General features: G+C 47.8%; 1 protein-coding gene across 9 annotated transcripts in view; it reads left to right on the top strand.

Annotated features, from left to right (window-relative positions):
- NPAS2 (neuronal PAS domain protein 2) overlaps positions 1 to 18,409 on the top strand; it is a 176,622-nt gene that overhangs the window by 136,199 nt on the left and 22,014 nt on the right. For 7 of the 9 annotated variants that reach the window (XM_063594761.1, XM_063594759.1, XM_063594758.1 and 4 more), the window contains exons 8-12: positions 7,658 to 7,776; positions 8,462 to 8,544; positions 9,261 to 9,367; positions 11,882 to 12,029; positions 14,589 to 14,673. In XM_063594761.1, the coding sequence (XP_063450831.1) occupies positions 7,658 to 7,776; positions 8,462 to 8,544; positions 9,261 to 9,367; positions 11,882 to 12,029; positions 14,589 to 14,673 (542 nt within the window). The remainder of the gene's footprint in view (positions 1 to 7,657; positions 7,777 to 8,461; positions 8,545 to 9,260; positions 9,368 to 11,881; positions 12,030 to 14,588; positions 14,674 to 18,409) is intronic. The other 2 variants (XM_055107589.3, XM_055107588.3) reach the window with 1 other exon arrangement.

The raw sequence follows: 18,409 nt of genomic DNA, 5'->3' as shown, positions 1-18,409 counted from the left end.
CAATATTTAGCTCCCACTTACCAGTGAGTGCATGTGGTATTTTGTTTTCTGTTGCTGTGTTAATTCACTTAGGATAATGGCCTCTAGCTGTATCCATGTTGCCACAAAGGACATGTTTTCATTCTTTTCATAGCTGTATAGTATTCCACGGCTAACGCGCTCTCTTCTTGCTCCTCTGATCAACTGAGTTGGCCCAAGACTGAGAGAGTCCCTGGGCCACCACTCAAAAATCACATCAACAGGAAGCCTCAGGCCCCAAACCAAAGAGAGATGTGTAGGTTCCAGGGCAGAGGAGAGAGGGTGAGGCTGAGCTGGAGAGGGCTCTGTGTGAGCCTTGAAGCACACAGACGAGGATCCCATCTTGTTGTCTGCTCGCCCACATGGCTACCCGGGATTTGTCAGGCTCTGTACGCAACGTGATGGGGCTGAGTTCGTAGGAATTTGAGGGGAAGGGAGGAACAAAGCCCCTTTGCTCTGGTGAACTAGGTGACATTACTCTCTCCAACTGGACATGTCCAGGTTCCCCAGTGGAGGATGCCCCCCTCTCCTCTGCCCCCATTCACTTTGGCAGTGTGAACACACCAGCCATTGCTCAGGTCCTTCAGCCAAGTGGAATTTTCCCCTACTTCAATGTTTGCACATTTTGGTCACTCCTTAGGACTTCATCATTTGCCACAGATGTTCTGGGGGCAGGGGAGGGAAGACGGGACTTCACATCTTTAACCTAGATTTTTAATAAATGTGAAGAAATATGTGTCAGGAAATGGGACAAGAAAGTAGTCTTTTTTAGAAGAGTTTCACTTGAGGACAGTTTCTAACCCAGTCTGTGCAAAGCCTCTTGGAGGGCTCTGAGCTGGGATATGTAACCCCGTGTCCTATTCTCTTCCCCTGAAAAGCCCACGCTGGACCTGGCCAGCCAGCAGCACTGGCATGGACCACTGGTAGGAGCAGCCCTTTTCTTCCTCTAATCGACTGTTTCCAGAATAGAGCTTAACAAGATGATTTTATTTAGGGCTATGTTTGCTTGTAACAGATACTTTAAACAACTACAACAACAAAAGAGAGATGCTTTCAGACAAATACACAATTTCCATCTCTTGCTTCTCCAGCGAAATAGTGCCTCCTTTCTCAAACCCCAGGTGCCCAAGTCCTGTAGCCCCACCTGACCACTCTTAGTGGAAAGAAACTGGCCGGGTGATTTTCAGAGGCATGGGGAAAGGTCCTGCCGGGTGCGGTGGCTCACGCCTGTAATCCCAGCACTTTGGGAGGCCGAGGCGGGCGGATCACGAGGTCAGGAGATCGAGACCATCCTGGCTAACACAGTGAAACCCCGTCTCTGCTAAAAATACAGAAAAAATTAGCCGGGCATGATGGCAGGTGCCTGTAGTCCCAGCTACTTGGGAGACTGAGGCAGGAGAATGGCGTGAACCCGGGAGGCGGAGCTTGCAGTGAGCTGAGATCGCGCCACTGCACTCCAGCCTGGGCGACAGAGCTAGACTCCGTCTCAAAAAAAAAAAAAAAAGGTCTTTGCTTTACGGGGTCCTAATATGCAGGCTTCCAGATCCTGAAAGATAACTTCATGCAAGAAGGCAATCCTTTCTCTGAGCCTTTTTGCTCCTCCTCCAGACTTGGATGTAGATGTGTGTCTGACAAATCCAGAAAGCAGTATTTCAAAAGTTGCTGGTGTGGTTCCAAATAGGTCACCCTCGGCAAACATTCCACCCTGGGCTTTCCAGAAACCACACACCAGAGTATAAAAGTTTCCCTGCCCTCGTTTTACCTACTCGCCTCTAACCGCACAACCAGATTTGAAATACTGGCAGAAGTGGAGGCTTTTCAGCTTACAACACTCGATTTTGTATGTTCCGTGGGATTTCTGGAGGTTGCCTCATTTTATGGCTTTGGGGTGGTTTGAATTTTTTCCTTGCTGAGCTTAATTGAGATGCCTCAGTAAAAGGGAACAAAGCGCATGCACGCCAGACCTCACTGGGAATGGAGACGCGAGTGTGGACGGCTTCGTGGAAGGAGTGTCTCATCTACTCAGGACCCTAAGAGTGGGAAGCAGAGTGTCCCCTCCACCCAGCAAAGAATCAGGCCGTCCTTCCCCTGTAGGGGTCAGTGCTGCCAGAGAGACCGCAGGGGAGTTAAAATCACTGTAAAAAAATCGTGCCCCAGGAGCGTCATCCTGCACAGACACCTGGGGTTCATATTAAAATGGAACAATGAGGAATGGTCAGGCTTTTAAGCAACCTCATCTTTCTGCTCGTTTCAGTCTGGGAGTGGGGGGACCTTTCATACAAGTTGTCCCATAATCGTGATAAAAATGTGTGTGAGATATCCACTTTGAAGACAGGGGCGAGGGAAGTTCACTTTCCTGAACATACAAATAATTTGGCCCATCCACACCAACCGTCTCGTGGATATCTTCTCAACGCCATTACACTCTTCTGGCCCCTAAAAATACTCATTTTAATTAATAATTGCCAGAGGAAAGAAGAAATATTTGAGTAAGACATGTCGTTTCCCTTTAGAGTCATTTTTTAATCCAGCAAATTGCAAAGCCAGGCCAGGCACGGTGGCTGACACCTGTAATCCCAGCACTTTGAGAAGTTAGATAATTTGAGCTCAGGAGTTTGAGACCAGCCTGGGCAACATGGTGAAACCCCGTCTCTTCAAAAAAAAAAAAAAAAAAAAACTGAAATTAGCCAGGCATGGTGGCTTACTCCTGTGGTCCCAGCTGCTTAGGAGGCTGAGGTGGGAGGATCAGTTGGGCCCAGGAGGTCCAGGCTGCAGTGAGCCAAGATCGCACCACTGCGTTCCAGCCTGGGCAAAGAGGGAGACCCTGTCTCAAAAAAAAAAAAAAAATTTGCAAAGCCCCAGCTCTCTCTTGTGGCTCCTGCCTTTTCTCCAGCATTGCTCTTCTCTATGCAAAACACAGCTGAAAGAAAGGAAACAGAAAGGAAAGGATCAAATATGCCCTGGGTAAGGTAGGCAGTGCCCCTGCCAAGAAGTGGGCAGGATTATCACGGTGCTCTCCTAGGAACCCGGCCACCGGGCTATTCAGAACACATTGGGTCAAGCACATTGTGAAGAGAGAAAAATAAGAGTCTGAAAATAGTGCTTAATTAGTGGGAGATGATTCCTCATGAATGTGCAGAAAGTTATTTTCCCCTCAACATTCCAAAGCCATAGCCTGAATGTTTTGGATGTTTATCACGATTGGGACTTAACAACTTTATTCTTCCTGGAGCGAAACCTCATCACTGATAGTTTCATATCTTCTCAGACACCTGTCAGACTTGTTTTTCATTTGTTTCGAGAAGTGCCGAGAAAGCTATTTGTCACTTCCTTGTGGACTATTAGTATGTTTTCCTCCAGCCATTGCAACTAATTTATCATAAGCAGGTCATCTCTGATGAGAATACTTAATTGTTCTGATGACTGAGCTGGTAATTCAGTGGAACAGAGCCAGACATCTTTCTCTAGCTCTTTGTATTCTTTTGCTGTTAACTAATGCTATTACCATTTCTGCATCTTCCTTGCTCCTTCCTGAGCCCTTTTGAAAAAAGTTCTCTACCACCTGAGATCTTCCTGCCCTCATAGTCATCTTTTTCTCCTCATCATGGCTGATTTGGGAGCTCACCTTTGCCATCAGACAGACTTGGAAGCCAACCTTGGGTGCTTCCAAATGAGGCAGACATGATTCATTCTGAGTCCCAGGGCCTCTCCTGGTTTTGGAATCCCAAGAATACCAGCCCAAGACAAAACTTTCTCAAGGTCTCTGAAGTTACAGTGTAATGACAGTTTCAGGACGTGATAACCTGTGGACTGTTTTAATAGAAAGACGATCATGAAAGCACGAGGCCGGGCGCGGTGGCTCACGCCTGTAATCCCAGCACTTTGGGAGGCTGAGGCAGGTGGATCACCTGAGGTCAGGAGTTCGAGACCAGCCTGGCCAACATGGTGAAACCCCGTCTCTACTAAAAATACAAAAATTAGCCCTGCATTGTGGCACATGCCTGGGGCACAGAGCAAGACTCTGTCTCAAAAAGCAAGCTAGCCCTGCATCTCCGCAAGCAGAAGTCCACGCCACGCACCTGCTCTGTTTTCCATCACAGAGTGGTGATTGCCGTATGCTGATTTGCAGCAGTTGCCCTGACCAGGCCTCCTGCTGATCAGCGTTAATGTATCAGTCGGGCAGTGAGCTCACCTGCCTGCCAGTGGAACCCAGGCCATGTGCTATGGGCACCTCCCACAGCTGGCAGAGTGAACGGGCCACCAGCAGCACCAAGGTGGGTCACACTGCAGAGGGGAAGCCACCTTGGGGTCCCAAGGTCTGTGTGCTAGTTGCTGGCAAGGATGAGATGGTGTCTTCCCGAACTGGACCTTAAGCTGGGATTTGGAGATGAGCCAGGCCATCTCATGGGAGAGTCATCTGATAAACACATGTTGAGCACTTGTTGTGTGCAGGACACCTGCTCAGAGGTGGAGACAGAGAATGAGCCCCAGTTCCTGCCATGGGGAAGGCTATATATTTAGCTTTCGGCAAGAGTAAGGTCAATTTTGAGTAAGATGACCCTAGGAGGGAAAATGTAGCAAGAATGAGTTGCTTTTCTCTATATTGTGAGTGGTCAGAGATCTGAGCAAACAGGGCTGCTCCTGCAGTTAGTGGGTAATCCTGAGAGTCTCAGGAAGCCAGTTGTAATTAGATATATTCTTTCTATTACTTAAATTGAAACAACTAATTGAATCCTTAATTAATGTCTTTAAACTACCTTGAGATACAAAGTGCCAGAGAAGTTATTCTAAGTGCTAAATATGACTAGGAAGTCCCAGGGAGCAGTTTGCACCTGTGTTGCCTCTAGAATATGCAAGAAGACTCGTGCTGCAGGAAAAAGTTATTTCAAATGCAACTGGCAAAATGTTCAAAGTATCTTCTTTGCCTTAGTTTTCCCCAAGGTTTTCTCCTTGGACTCTATTAAAGCATTCATCCTTGATTTATTATCACCCTTGATCATGCCCTCAGTGTTTTTAAGTTTTTTGGTGGGAAAGGCATATTGAAGAGAGAAGTTGCCCCGTTCTGGACATCTGTAAAATATCTAGCTCATCAAATGCAGGCTACAAACAATAATGAAACTTCCTTTTGGGGGGTGCATTTTTATCTTTAAAGACTTAGATGCTATAAAAGGGCAGATAAAACTGCACTGTGGGGGCAGCCAGGCCAACAGTAAGCTCTGCAAAACATCCACCTAATGTCCATGGTCCAGGTCGCTGCTGCCCTCGAAGAAGCAACCAGGGCCTCCCACTTCACAATCTTTTTCTGTCCCCTTCTCCTCGTCACAGTGAATCAGGGGAAGGCATTTCTGACAGAGCACAGGAATGTAACAGCTGAAAGATCGTTCAAAGATGTTGCATCGTTTAGAGATAGATTAAGGGGGAGGCCTCCTCTTAAATTCCTGGGAGGCCCTCAGAAGTTTGTTTGGAAGGTCTTGGTATTCTGAAAGAGTCAGAATTGTATTAGTCATTATCTGGCTGGGTAATATGTCTTAGATTCTAGCAGAGAGAGTATTTCACATCTGGGAAGTTTTCAAATGTCTCTTTTTTTTAATTATGCGGATGTTCACATCTGTAGAACCGTCCCTTATGTGGAATTGTTTTCCTTCCCTTTGATAAGTTTCTTGGCTCATCTTACAAATTCATTCGCAATAGCCTAAGCCAACTTGTGACAGATGTAAGCTCTCCAGAGACCACTGTTTTTTATTTTGCCCACTTTATATTCATGTTTGGAAACATTAGTATTTATGCGAATGAATTCAGAGAATATGTTTGGTAAAATGAATTTATTCATGTTAGTGGAGAGAAGACCACATTATAGAATCTTTTAGAAACCTATAAATATATATATTTTAAAAAATGATTGGAAAGCTAAAATCCAAAGAAAATCTTGCAGATTTCATTTTATAATGATTTAGCTTTCTGATGCTCGATATGTTCCTCATTAACTTGGAGAACATCATGATATTCCAGTTCAGAATGTGCAGGATATAATTGTGAAAAACGCAGCACAGATTATCAGCCCTGGGATCCTCAGCCTGGCTGCACACTGGTGAACCTGCAGAGCCTTTGAGAAGGCCAGTGCCTGGGCTTCACCCCAGAGTTTGTGAATTAGCTGATCTGTTTAGGGCCCAGGCAGCGGTGCCCAGGGTCCCAAGGGAACCCCACCCGTGGACGACTTTGAGAGTTCCACGTACATAGTAAATTGGCTTTTCTCCTATTTAACAGGGTTCTTTATCCCACCTAGAAAACTCCATCTAAAAGTAACTAACTTTTTCTCTGGCCCAGAAGGTCAGTCCGTTCTCCACAGTTGCCCTGGAGGCAGGGACCAAGTCACACAGAGAAGACTCTGCCGAGGCTACTGGAGGTGTGAGACGGCATCATGATGTGGGCCCATGGCTGTGGGCCTAGGACAGTCCCCCCTCTGCCCTGTTAGAACCCTGGGCCTAGAGCCCAAAAACTTGATGGCATCCCTGCTGTTATTTCTGAGTGACCGTGGTTAATTATAGAACCATTCTGGGCCTAGGACAGTAATGCCCTCCTAGATGTTTGAGAAGACATAAGATGCGTGAGAGCAGATTTTGTCACCTGGGCCACGCTAGGGAACTAGCAAGTTTTGTTGTAGGTGTTGTGTTCCTCTGGGGATGACCCTAAATCCTGAGCTCTGTCTCCTCAATGGCCCAGACCCAACCCCTGCATCAGCCTGGGCTCCCAAGGGGGAGTTTCAGGACAGAGGCCCGTGAACCCCATGTATGCCAGCCAAGACAGGGGCAGGGAAGGGGGTGTCAATGATGCCGAGACACCCCTACTTTCCCTGGGACCATCAGTATCAGGAACACTGATTATAGAATTCACCTTAAAACACTGGCTGGAGTATTCAAACCGTTACTGTAGAATGAGGCTGTCTTCTCATTTTGTTTTTTTGTTTGTTTTGTTTTGTTTTGTTTTGTTTTGTTTTGTTTTGTTTGGAGACAGAGTCTTACTCTGTCACCCAGGCTGGAGTGCAGTGGTGCCATCTTGGCTCATTGCAACCTCCGCCTCCCAGGTTCAAGTGATTCTCAGCCTCCCAAGCAGTTGGGATTACAGGCACACACCACCATGCCCAGCTAATTTTTGTTTTTTTGTTTGTTTGTTTTTTAGTAGAGATGGGGTTTCACAGTGTTGGCCATGGTGGTCTCGAACTTCTGGCCTCAAGTGATCTTCCCGCCTCAGCCTCCCAAAGTGCTGGGATTACAGGCATGAGCCACTGTGCCCGGCCTGTGTTCTCATTTTGTAGACTATTTTTCCCAGCATTATAAGCCATAGGGCTAGTGGAAGTGAGAGGCAGTGCTGAATGCTGGTGACCAGCATGGGCTCAAATCCCAGCTCTAGCAAGCTTTTTGGTCTTGCACAAGTTACTTCCCTCTGTGCCTCGGTTTCCTCTTTTTGCAATGGGAATAATAGTTGACCTACCTCATCCAGTTGTTGTAAGAATGAAATGAGTTAATATACTCTACATAAACCCTGGGGGCAGCGCTTGGCTTACAGTTAAGTGCCAACTAGGGATTGGCTGCTGTCACCAGACAGGGCTAACCTATGTGTCCTCTTCTTCCCAACCCCCCAGTGCCTAGCCCCTCCTGTAATGGTTTTGACAACACCCTTTCAAGACCTTGCCGGGTGCCACTAGGAAAGGAGGTTTGCTTCATTGCCACCGTTCGTCTGGCAACACCACAATTCTTAAAGGCAAGTACCTGAGAGGCAGTTCATTGTGCGGAGCTGTTATGATTGACTCACATTTTGTTATATGTAATTAATGGTCTTTTGGGAGGGAATAAATTGCAGTGAAGTTGTCACTGGCTTTGAAAATCGAAGTGTCTGGCTTCTGTGCCTGCACACACGCCCTTTCCCCTGTCCCGTTTCCTGCAAGTGGTTCTGTTTGAAGGCAGCATCACTTGCTGTTCAGCCCGCAGAAGTGCTGTTTGATAACTGTAAATCTTCCCACCTTTCACACCGGCGTTAATACCATGCAGGGCAGGCCTGGGTGAGAACCGAGTGTTGGAGCGCTGGGGGTTTGTCTGCCTTCTCTCATCTGTGATTGCTTCAACATCGATGGCATGAATGTTGAGTTAAATGAGTAATTCAGATTCCGATGAAAAGCCATTTTCCACATGTTTGCCACTTCTCGATAATGGGAAGGGATGGTGTGACATTCTGGCTCCTAGGTATCTTTCCCCAGCTTGTGAAATAAATTTAGTATCAGCTAATACCGAAATTAGCTACAGATGATGAGTTTCAGTCCAACACGACTTGGAGACTTGCTCGAAATGATTTTAACTTCTGTTACCCACCATGCGTTCCTCTTGAACAAACCTAGGGTGAGCATCTGGCACCCAAGCAACTTTTTTTTTTTTTTCTGCTTCCAATACAGGAAATGTGCATAGTTGACGAACCTTTAGAGGAATTCACTTCAAGGCATAGCTTGGAATGGAAATTTTTATTTCTGGATCACAGGTTTGAGAAAAGAAAAACATATTTGGGTTGGGCCCTTCTCAAGTCTTGTTTGCGTGAGCCAGGCTCTCCTTGGGAGAGAAGAGTCGGCCCTGGTCCATTGAAGGAGAAGGACTCTCTGGCGCTAGGAAAAGTCGTCCCTGCCAAGGGTGGGTGGTTTCCCTCCAACTTCATCTGCCCCATCGTGAATATGTTCTGTGTTTGGGTCTGATGGCTCAGCCCCGGGCCATCTTTGGGATGATCCTCACTTGAGGCCCTTCCCGGCTCCCAGTAAGGCAGCAGCAAGTGTGAGAGAAATCTCTCATCTCATTTTTTTCAACATCCTTTGATCCTTTAGCCCAATCTTTACTGTTTCTTTTGTAACATTATTTGCAGTTGAAGAACTCCAAATCTCCCTTCCCCACCCTTTAATTTATATTACACTTTGGTGTTGGGCTGATCCAATTTGTAGCTGTTTTTAATTACGCAGTAGTGATAAAGCTTATTGTTATTTGGGCCAAGTTATACCAAGGGAAAGGAGTATCTATATGCCAAAAAAAAAAGTTGAGCCCTTTGGAAAACACAGCCTCTCTGGTTTTGACCATTGCGAAGTTATTTTTCTCCCCTCGTTCTTGAGAAATGAGGCCTCCATGTTGATCATTATGGAAAGGCATGGCCACCAGGGTGAGCCCTGCAGTGTGTCTCCTCCCTGATGACAAGTCCTCCTTGTCCTTGTGCAGAGCACCTCCAATCATAGGATACCTGCCTTTTGAAGTGCTGGGAACCTCAGGCTATGACTACTACCACATTGATGACCTGGAGCTCCTGGCCAGGTGTCACCAGCACCGTGAGTACCACTGCCCAGCCCAGGCATGGGGGCCTTGCGTTCACTCCACTGGGGCCCAGCAGCAGGGCTCTGGGACTCCAGAAGCCTCTGCTCGTTACCTGGTTTCTTTTTAAGGTGAGGAACTTGGTTTTCTCTGAGATGATCTGGGGGCATGGTGGAGGCCCCTTATCTGCGTCTACCCCCATGTCACTGGAATTCACTTGGCCCCAAACCCTAGCACCTTCCCACTGTCATCCAGATAGGTGCCCTGTTTAAACCTAATTAAGAAATTAAGGTGATGCAGGGATTTTTTTTTTAAGTTATGCAATACATTTCAGAGATAAAATACCGAATTCTCATAACTGTTCTTTCATCAGCAGATATGTATTGGTCACTAACCATAGGCCAGATACTGAGTAGGCTGGCATATGGGGATGATCAGTACCTACTTGCTGTCCCGCAGGGCAGGTCTTCTGGGAAAGCCAGAAATGGGTGACTTTGTGGGATGTGGTCGGTGCATTGAAGGGGATGTACACAGCATACTGGGGGACTCAAGAGGACCCTCACAGCTGGGGTTCGGGGAAGGCTCTTTGCCACATACGAGGCGAACACATTAGCAAATGTATGGGGGATGGGACTTATGATGTGGGGGAGTGAGAATTACAAGCTTGTCCAAGTTCTCACTTAGCAAGTGGCTTCAAGAATTAACCACTTACAGCTGTATTTTCAGTGCCAACTCTTAACTTTAAACAGGAACACTGACCTATTGATCCTGATGCATGAATCGACCACTAATATTGTGCTTTAAAAGATGTCTCACCTGTAGTACCCATTAGAACTTTTTTTTTTTTTTTTTTTTTTTTTTTTTTTTTTTTGAGACAGACAGATTCTCGCTCTGTCACCCAGGCTGGAGTGCAGTGGCGCAATCTCGGCTCACTGCAAGCTTCACCTTCTGGGTTCAAGCAATTCTCCCACCTCAGCCTCTAGAGTAGTTGGGATTACAGGCGTGTGTGCCACCACGCCCAGCTAATTTTTTGTATTTTTAGTACAGACAGGGTTTCACCATGTTGGCCAGGATGGTCTCAAACTCCTGACTTCAAATGATCTGCTCACCTCGGCCTCCCAAAATGCTTGGATTACAGGCATAAGCCACTGTGCCTGGCTAGAACTTTATCTTCTGTGGAGAGGGAAGGAAGAATAGGCTTGAGTTCCATCTGGATCGGCTGTTAGAATTTAAAACTAATCATTAAAACTGTAACTCATTGCTCCTCAAAGCGTGGTCTAGGACCACACTGCATAGGCATCACGGGAAGTTTGCTTCACTTGTAGAATCAGGCCTACTCAATCAGAGTGTCTATTTTAACAAGATCCCGAAGTGAAGAATTACATTCAGCATTTGAAAGGCTTCTCCATGGCTTGGGCAAGACCTCCTTGCCCTGTGGAGCCCACACCCTCAATCTGCTGGGCTTATCTCCTCTTCAGATAATCACATTCTCCAAGTCAGTGTCCTTTTTTTTTTTTTGAGACAGAGTCTCACTCTGTCACCCAGTCTCGGCTCGCTGCAAGCTCCGCCTCCCGGGTTCACGCCATTCTCCTGCCTCAGCCTCGTGAGTAGCTGGGACAACAGACGCCCGCCACCACACCCGGCTAATTTTTTGTATTTTTAGTAGAGATGGGGTTTCACCATATTCGCCAGGATGGTCTCGATCTCCTGACCTCATGATCCGCCTGCCTCGGCCTCCCAAAGTGCTGGGATTACAGGCATGAGCCCCTGTGCCCAGCCGTCAGTGTCCTTTTGTAGCGTTAGTTTCCTAGTTGAGATTTCTCTTAACCATTTACCTAAAGAGGTGCTAAGTTCCAGGCACTATGGCAATAAAACCCAAATCATTCTTCTTCCTTGGATCCGTAGTCCATCTTTCTGCCCTGCCCAGGCTTGATACACCATCAGCATCCATTCTGCTCTGGACACCCCTAGAAAAGCCACCAGCAGACATCACTATGGGGGTGCTGCAAGCAGCTCTGGGGAAGGGGGAAGCCTGGGGTGGAGGCATCTGTCCCCGACTCTTTATTTGAGAACTGTGTCGACTGGGCATGAACTGCTGACTGGCAGCCACAGAATCCGTCCAGAGGTTGCTGGCTGGCAGGTCTGTTTTCGGGCCAATTCTGGATGCTCTCTCCTGGGCTCCTGCAGCTCCAAAGACAGCTCTGCCTGCAGCGGGAAGATGAGCACCAGGCAAACCTGGGCCTCTCTTTCATTAAACCTGCAGTTTGAAAATCCGTCTGCATCTGCCCTTATCTGAGGATCTCTTTAAGCTTCTGAGCATTTGGGAAAGTATATGGATCACTCTTCCACTGTTTAAGAATTCACGACAGTGTACCGTGATCCTGACAGTCACTTAAAATACAGGGCAACCAGGGAAACAAGCCATGTTTGGTATTGTCTTTTTTGAAAGCTTATCTTTACAATAACTCTTGGGGAAAAGATCATTTTCATATTAACATTGGTTATATGCGGAATCCATTTTCTACTGACAGTGATGCAGTTTGGCAAAGGGAAGTCGTGTTGCTACCGGTTTCTGACCAAAGGTCAGCAGTGGATCTGGCTGCAGACTCACTACTACATCACCTACCATCAGTGGAACTCCAAGCCCGAGTTCATCGTGTGCACACACTCGGTGGTCAGGTACCGCGCACGGGCAGGGGTGCGGCTGCGTCCTTGTCGCACCTGGGGGAGGGGTGCAGGGTGGCGTGGCCCCTGATGGCCAAGTCAGATCAGCAGTCACTCAGGTGTTCCCCATTTCGAAGATGAAGCCCAGGCCATCCCCTGCTGTTAACAGCACAATTCCCAGAGCTCAGCTCGCTTCCAGGCACCACTGGCTCTGCCCTCCCAGGGCTGAGACTCCTTTCAAGCTCTCAGTCAGGCCCCTTTGAACGCCTCATGGACTCTCGCAGGCTGCCAGGATATTACTTAGTAAGTGACTGCTTCACTGACCTACTTACATATTTTCCCATCTCTATCCAACCCACAGCCTTCCCTTGTTCCTGCTTTGAGTAGAAAATTTAAATTTTACCTCTAAATAACTCAAACACATATTCCCCTTTATTTTTAATGCTTTAAAAACCCCTGCTGGCAACTGAGGCAGTGTTGGGAAAACAGCCTGGCTGCCAGTGGGCGCGGGTTCCTGGGAGGTCCCTGCTGGCCTCAGGGAGCCCTGCACCCAGGGCCGGTGAGCAGGACTTTAAAGAGACGCGGCATGCCCAGGGTTTCATAGATGCTGCCTTTGTGGGGTCACTGCTCCCAAGGATGAAGGGGAAAATGGTCTCTCCCCGACTACAGAAATTTTAAGAACGTAAATTAGTTTTAAGCTGGCCTACAGAAGAGCCTTGGAGAAGGGCAAAGAAAGAAAAGTTGGAAGGACAGCATGCCTTTCTTTTTTTTTTTTTTAAACTTTAAGTTCTGGGACTCGTGTACAGAATGTGCAGGTTTGTTACATAGGTATATATGTGCCATGGTGCATGGTGCCATGCACCTATCAACCCATCATTTAGGTTTTAAGCCCTACATGCATTAGGTATTTGTCCTAATGCTCTCCCTCCACTTGTCCCCTACCACCACCCCTGTCAGGCCCTGGTGTGTGATGTTCCCCTCCCTGTGTCCATGTGTTCTCATTGTTCAACTCCCATTTATGAGTGAGAACATGCGGTGTTTGGTTTTCTGTTCCTGTGTTAGTTTGCTGAGGATGATGGCTTCCAGCTTCATCTATGTTCCCGCAAAGGAAATGAACTTATTCTGTTTTATGGCTGCATAGTATTCCATAAAATTAGAAAAACCTACTTGAAATTTCATATGCATTTCTTATATACAGCCACTTGCTGCTTGATGATGGATATGTTTCGAGAAATGTGTCATTAGGTGATGTTGTCATCATGCAAACACCATAGAGTGTACTGGACACACCTAGATGGTGTGGCCTACCATACACCTTGGCTATACCGTATAGTGTATTGTTCCTAGGCTACACACCTGTACAGCATGCTATTGCACTGAACACTACAGGTAGTCATAGCACAGGTGTAAGTGTGCACCTAAACGTATCTGAACACAGAAAAGGTACGGTAAAAATACAGTGTTCCAATCTTAGGGAACCACCAATATGTCCCATAAGCACATGACTATATATATGTAACAGACAGATGTAGACAGACAGACACTACATACATGCACACCATACATGTATCAGGTCACCAAATCAGCCATTCTTCCTTAACATGCAGAAGAGGGGAGAAACACTAGTTTTCAGCAGCAAATGACCCTGATTCTACTTGACCACACTTCATGCCTTCGCTCAGGGACTTGATCTTGGATTCCCAGCCCGCCACTGGGCGTGCAGCAGCAGTGGTCTCTGACTCCATGGCAGCCGCCTGTTGCCACCCAGCCTGGTCCTCTGCCCGAGGGCCCCCTACCCCCAGGGAAGGCTGGGCAGCACTCACCCCTCGCCCTTCAGGCTGTGCCCTCTACCAGCTCTTCTTCTCCATCCTCCACCTCCCAAATCCTTGGAAGAAACTCTCAGAGAAAGGAGGAAGAGAACAGAGTGAATGAATCAGGTGGCAGGCGTTCCGGAGGCCCAGGAGCCACGTTGCTTTCCAAGGCCTCTTGCCCCAGGGTCTCCACACTCGGGGCAGAGGCACTGCAGGGTCAGTTGGGCCTCCCTGTGTTGAGTTGATTTACCCACACTGCTGAAAAGTGGGCCCGTGGGCTCATCTACAGTCTGGATTTGGCTAGTCCGGGTTGGTTTGAGAGGAAACTTTCTGAGAAATGTAACTACTAAAAAAGTTTTGTGTCACTCTTCCATATGCACGGTCCAGACTGAGCAGGTTTTAAGAAAGGCTTCTAATTATTTAAAGGCAGAAGCTTATCCCATAGACGAAAATGTGTTTTTTAAAGACAATTACAATTGGAGATTTCAGGGAAGCAAAAAGAATAGTAAATGAGAGGGGAATAAAGACATCCTGGAAATAAAAAGATTTTGAATGTAATATTATAAGTCACTCAGGTAGAATTTAAGGCAGAGAACGACGCTCATTCCTTCCAACAAGTCACAGGCTAGGCTCCTCTGTGTTGACTGTTGTGGGGGGCAGGGGTTATGTAGAGAACCTCGATGTACCTTGCTGTCTGTTCAGGTGGTGTCCTCCCTTCCTGGAATGCCCCATCTCCACTGTGGTCTCTTAATTTCCTGTGCAGTTACGCAGATGTCCGGGTGGAAAGGAGGCAGGAGCTGGCTCTGGAAGACCCGCCATCCGAGGCCCTCCACTCCTCAGCACTAAAGGTACGCCCATCCCTGCCAGATGGATACGGCAAAGGTTGGCTAGGAAGAAAATGCGGCCAACCAGTCTCTGAAACAAGGGTTTCTTTTCATCAATGGAAGGGTACCTCCAAGCTATTCAGGAGGCTGAGGTGGGAGGATCCCTTGAGACCGTCACATTGAGGCTGTGGTGAGCTATGATTGTGCCACCATACTCCAGCCCGGATGACAGAGTAAGACTCTATCTCAAAAAGAAAAAAAAAGAAAAAAAAGAGCCTGCAGAGCTGGGCTAGACACAGCCCCTGGACTCAAAGCACGGCTCGGCGACTTTCCAGCCTTACAAGCATGACTCCAGTGAGTCCACTCGGCATTTCCTCCACAGATAAGACACTGGGGGAGTTCCTCCCTCCCCGGCTGGGTTGTGGAGGAATTCCAGAGTCCCTGGTCTTCCTTTGCTTGAGGGCCATGGCACTGCCTCCGGGACCCAGGCACCCTATGGGGAGACTGCCCTCACGCCACTCTCCCTGTCACCTGTGCTTTCTATTTCTGTGTCCAGGGGTGTTAGTGAACATCATGCTGGAGCCAGCTCTGGGTCAGCGAGCCCTGCTGTAGAAAGGCCTTCCCTCCACAGAGTCCCTTCCATCTTTCCTTCCACACACTGAGCCCTCTGCTTACCTCTGCCTAGCCAGACGTCTCTTTGTCCCTGGTCCTGGTCCATCACACAGCTTCAGGGAACCTTGGGGACCATCTGCAAGTAGACCAGAGCCCTGTTCCTCGGAGTCCATTCTTAAAGCAGACACAAATGTTGGGAGAAAAAAAAAAGCAAGAAAGGGAGGGCGTGTTGTATTTCATCAAAGTTAAGGAAGGTGTCAACTGGAAGATCCATATGAATTTTTCTTTTTTTTTTTTTTTTTTGAGACAAAGTCTCGCTTTGTTGCCCCAGCTGGAGTGCAGTGGTGCAATCTCGATCTCGGCTCACTGCAAACTCCACCTCCCAGGATCAAGCGATTTTCCTGCCTTAGTCTCCCAAGTAGCTGGGATTACAGGTGCCCGCCACCACACCCAGCTAATTTTTGTGTCTTTCAGAGAGACAGGGTTTCACCATGTTAGCCAGGCTGGTCTCGAACTCCTGACCTCAAGTGATCCTCCCACCTCAGCTTCTCAAAGTGCTGGGATTACGGGTGTGAGCCACCGTGCCTGGCCTCCACATGATTTTTTCTCCCACTAAGAGAAAAATTGCTGCCAACCAATCTCTGAAACAAGTGTTTCTTTTCATCAACGGAAGGACACGTCTTAATTTCAGAAGTGTTCAAATGTGAGTGCTGGAGAGGGGAGTACCTCTTAGAACTGGTGAAGCTCAACTTCCAGGGTGCCCAGTGACTGCGAATCCAGAGCCTTGGGCCAGAGGCTGGTGCCACAGCAATGGTCCAGTCTTTCAGGCTGTCTGTGGTCCAACAGAAGCATCTCTCACCCCTGAAGGGCCAAGTTGGGAGGAAGGAGAAATCACCTTTCAAGATCAGAGAGCAGTGGGTGCCTTCGCAGAGCCTCCCCGGCTGCTGTGCCATGTGGTGGTGTGTTCCATGGCAATTCATCACCAGCACACTGATAGGACGCAGCTGACATTGTTTATTACCCAGCTGTGTCACACCATACATTATGTATCACGTCATAGAAGGGAATTCAGCTGCTAATAGGCAGATGTTAGACACACCATACATCATCGCTGAAGAACAGATGTAGTGTGTATCATCCAGTCGGAAATTTATCATTGAGGTTTCTGATCCTTGGGGAGTCCTGGAGCCCTGCGAAAGAATGTCTTCTCATCAAAATGCATATATGTATAAATACAAACGCAATCGCCGGGCACGGTGGCTCACGCCTATAATCCCAGCACTTTGGGAGGCTGAGGCAGGCAGATCACAAGGTCAGGAGTTCCAGCCCAGCCTGACCAACATGGAGAAACCCCGTCTCCACTAAAAATACAAAAATTAGCCGGGCATGGTGGCGTGCACCTGTAATCCCAGCTACTCAGGAGGCTGAGGCAGGAGAATCGCTTCAACCCAGGAGGCAGAGGTTGCAGTGAGCCGAGATTGCGCCATTGCACTCCAGCCTGGGCAACAGAGCGAGACTCCGTCTCAAAAAAAAAAAAAAAATACAAACACAATCTTGGGCACTGGGTTAAGAAATCCCTTTAAAGTAAAAGCTCCCAAACTATCCGTGGTATTGAACCAGTTTGGTTTTTATAGCTTCGCTGTCTGTCACTGTGCAGTGCATTTGTAAAATGCAGATTCCCGTGTGTGGATGTGATGTGCAGAGATGTCAAATGGGCATCAAGGTTCCTCTGGGCTTATTCTCACTTCCTGGACCGACTTCTCTGCTGACTAGGAACACATAATTCACAAACAGCCATGGTCCAGGGACCCCGCTCTAAGGAGCCTGGTCAAAGGCAAACTGTAACCAAGCAGCAAGGTCCCCAAATTGCCATTTACCTCAGCACATCCAGCCACATCTGGTATTTCTGTTTTGCACAAAGGCCCGTAGGTCACATGTCAGTCACTTCATTCCTGCTGTGTACAATATCCACCCCCCACTGCAGCCGTGACACAAAAGACAAAACGGCCACGCAGACGCACGCATGGGATTTCATACCCAAGGCCATGGGACACAGACCAGCCCATTGACATAGCCCAGAGATGCTGGCAGTTTCCATTCTTCTAACACTAGGTAGGAATGCGGCTCAGGAGGGTAATCACTGTTTTGTTTTCTTCTTTAGCTTAAAAATTATCCCAACCTTTGTTTGGTTTATTATTATTTTTTTAGACGGAGTCTCACTATGTTGCCCAGGCTGGAGTGCAATGGCATGATCTCAGCTCACTGCAACCTCTGCCTCCGAAGTTCAAACCATTCTCCCGCCTCAGCCTCCCAAGTAGCTGTGATTACAGGCGCCTGCCACCACGTCCAGCTAATTTTTGTATTTTTAGTAAAGACGATGTTTCACCATGTTGGCCAGGCTGGTCTCAAGCTCCTGACCTCAAATGATCCGCCTGCCTCAGCCTCCCAAAGAGCTGGGATTACAGGCGTGAGCCACCGCACCCAGCCCCAACCCAACCCCTGTTTTCATGTGCCTATAACAGCTAAGCCACAGAGGATGGAAAAACGGTCCCTCGGAGTCAGACTGTCACAGCTGCTTTCTCGTCACACTGTATTTGAAGCAGAGACATCCTGGGAGCCAGGGTCAGTCAGGAGCGAGAGGTCGAAAGACAGGAGACCCCTTGCCCTCCCCGGTTCTCCACTCCAGGGGACACTGAGGCTGCAGAGACTGAGTAACAGGAGAAAGCCTGGGAAGGACCCAGGAAGGTCCAAAGGCACCTGTCCCAGTGGATGAGTTTACAGTCCACTGCCAGCAGCAACCTTATTTCTAGAACCTCTTTCCCCCTTCTTGGAAAGTCAAGATGCTAGGTGGTGAGGTGACAATGTTGAGGAAATAATAAAATGGAAAGTCAGTTACGAAAATGTAAACAATAAAAACAAAAGGTGAGAAAGGGTAATAAACGCTGCTTTTCGGCTGCAAGCCTCTCTGAGGCTTTAGGTTACGTATATGTATATACTCTACCCAAGCATCTTTGGAATCGTCCCCAAACAACTATGGTATTTGTCTCAGCAGCTTCTGAGGTTGTCGACGTATTTAGAACTAAAGTCACGCCCACTGATTCTTTCCTCTTGATGCTGACATGAGGACTGTTTGATGTGTGTGTTTCAG

The sequence above is a fragment of the Pan paniscus genome, chromosome 12 (assembly GCF_029289425.2).
Source record: "Pan paniscus chromosome 12, NHGRI_mPanPan1-v2.0_pri, whole genome shotgun sequence".
Taxonomy (NCBI): domain Eukaryota; kingdom Metazoa; phylum Chordata; class Mammalia; order Primates; family Hominidae; genus Pan; species Pan paniscus.
Note: the sequence above shows the minus strand (reverse complement) of the source record. Positions and strands in the feature narration are given on the sequence as shown.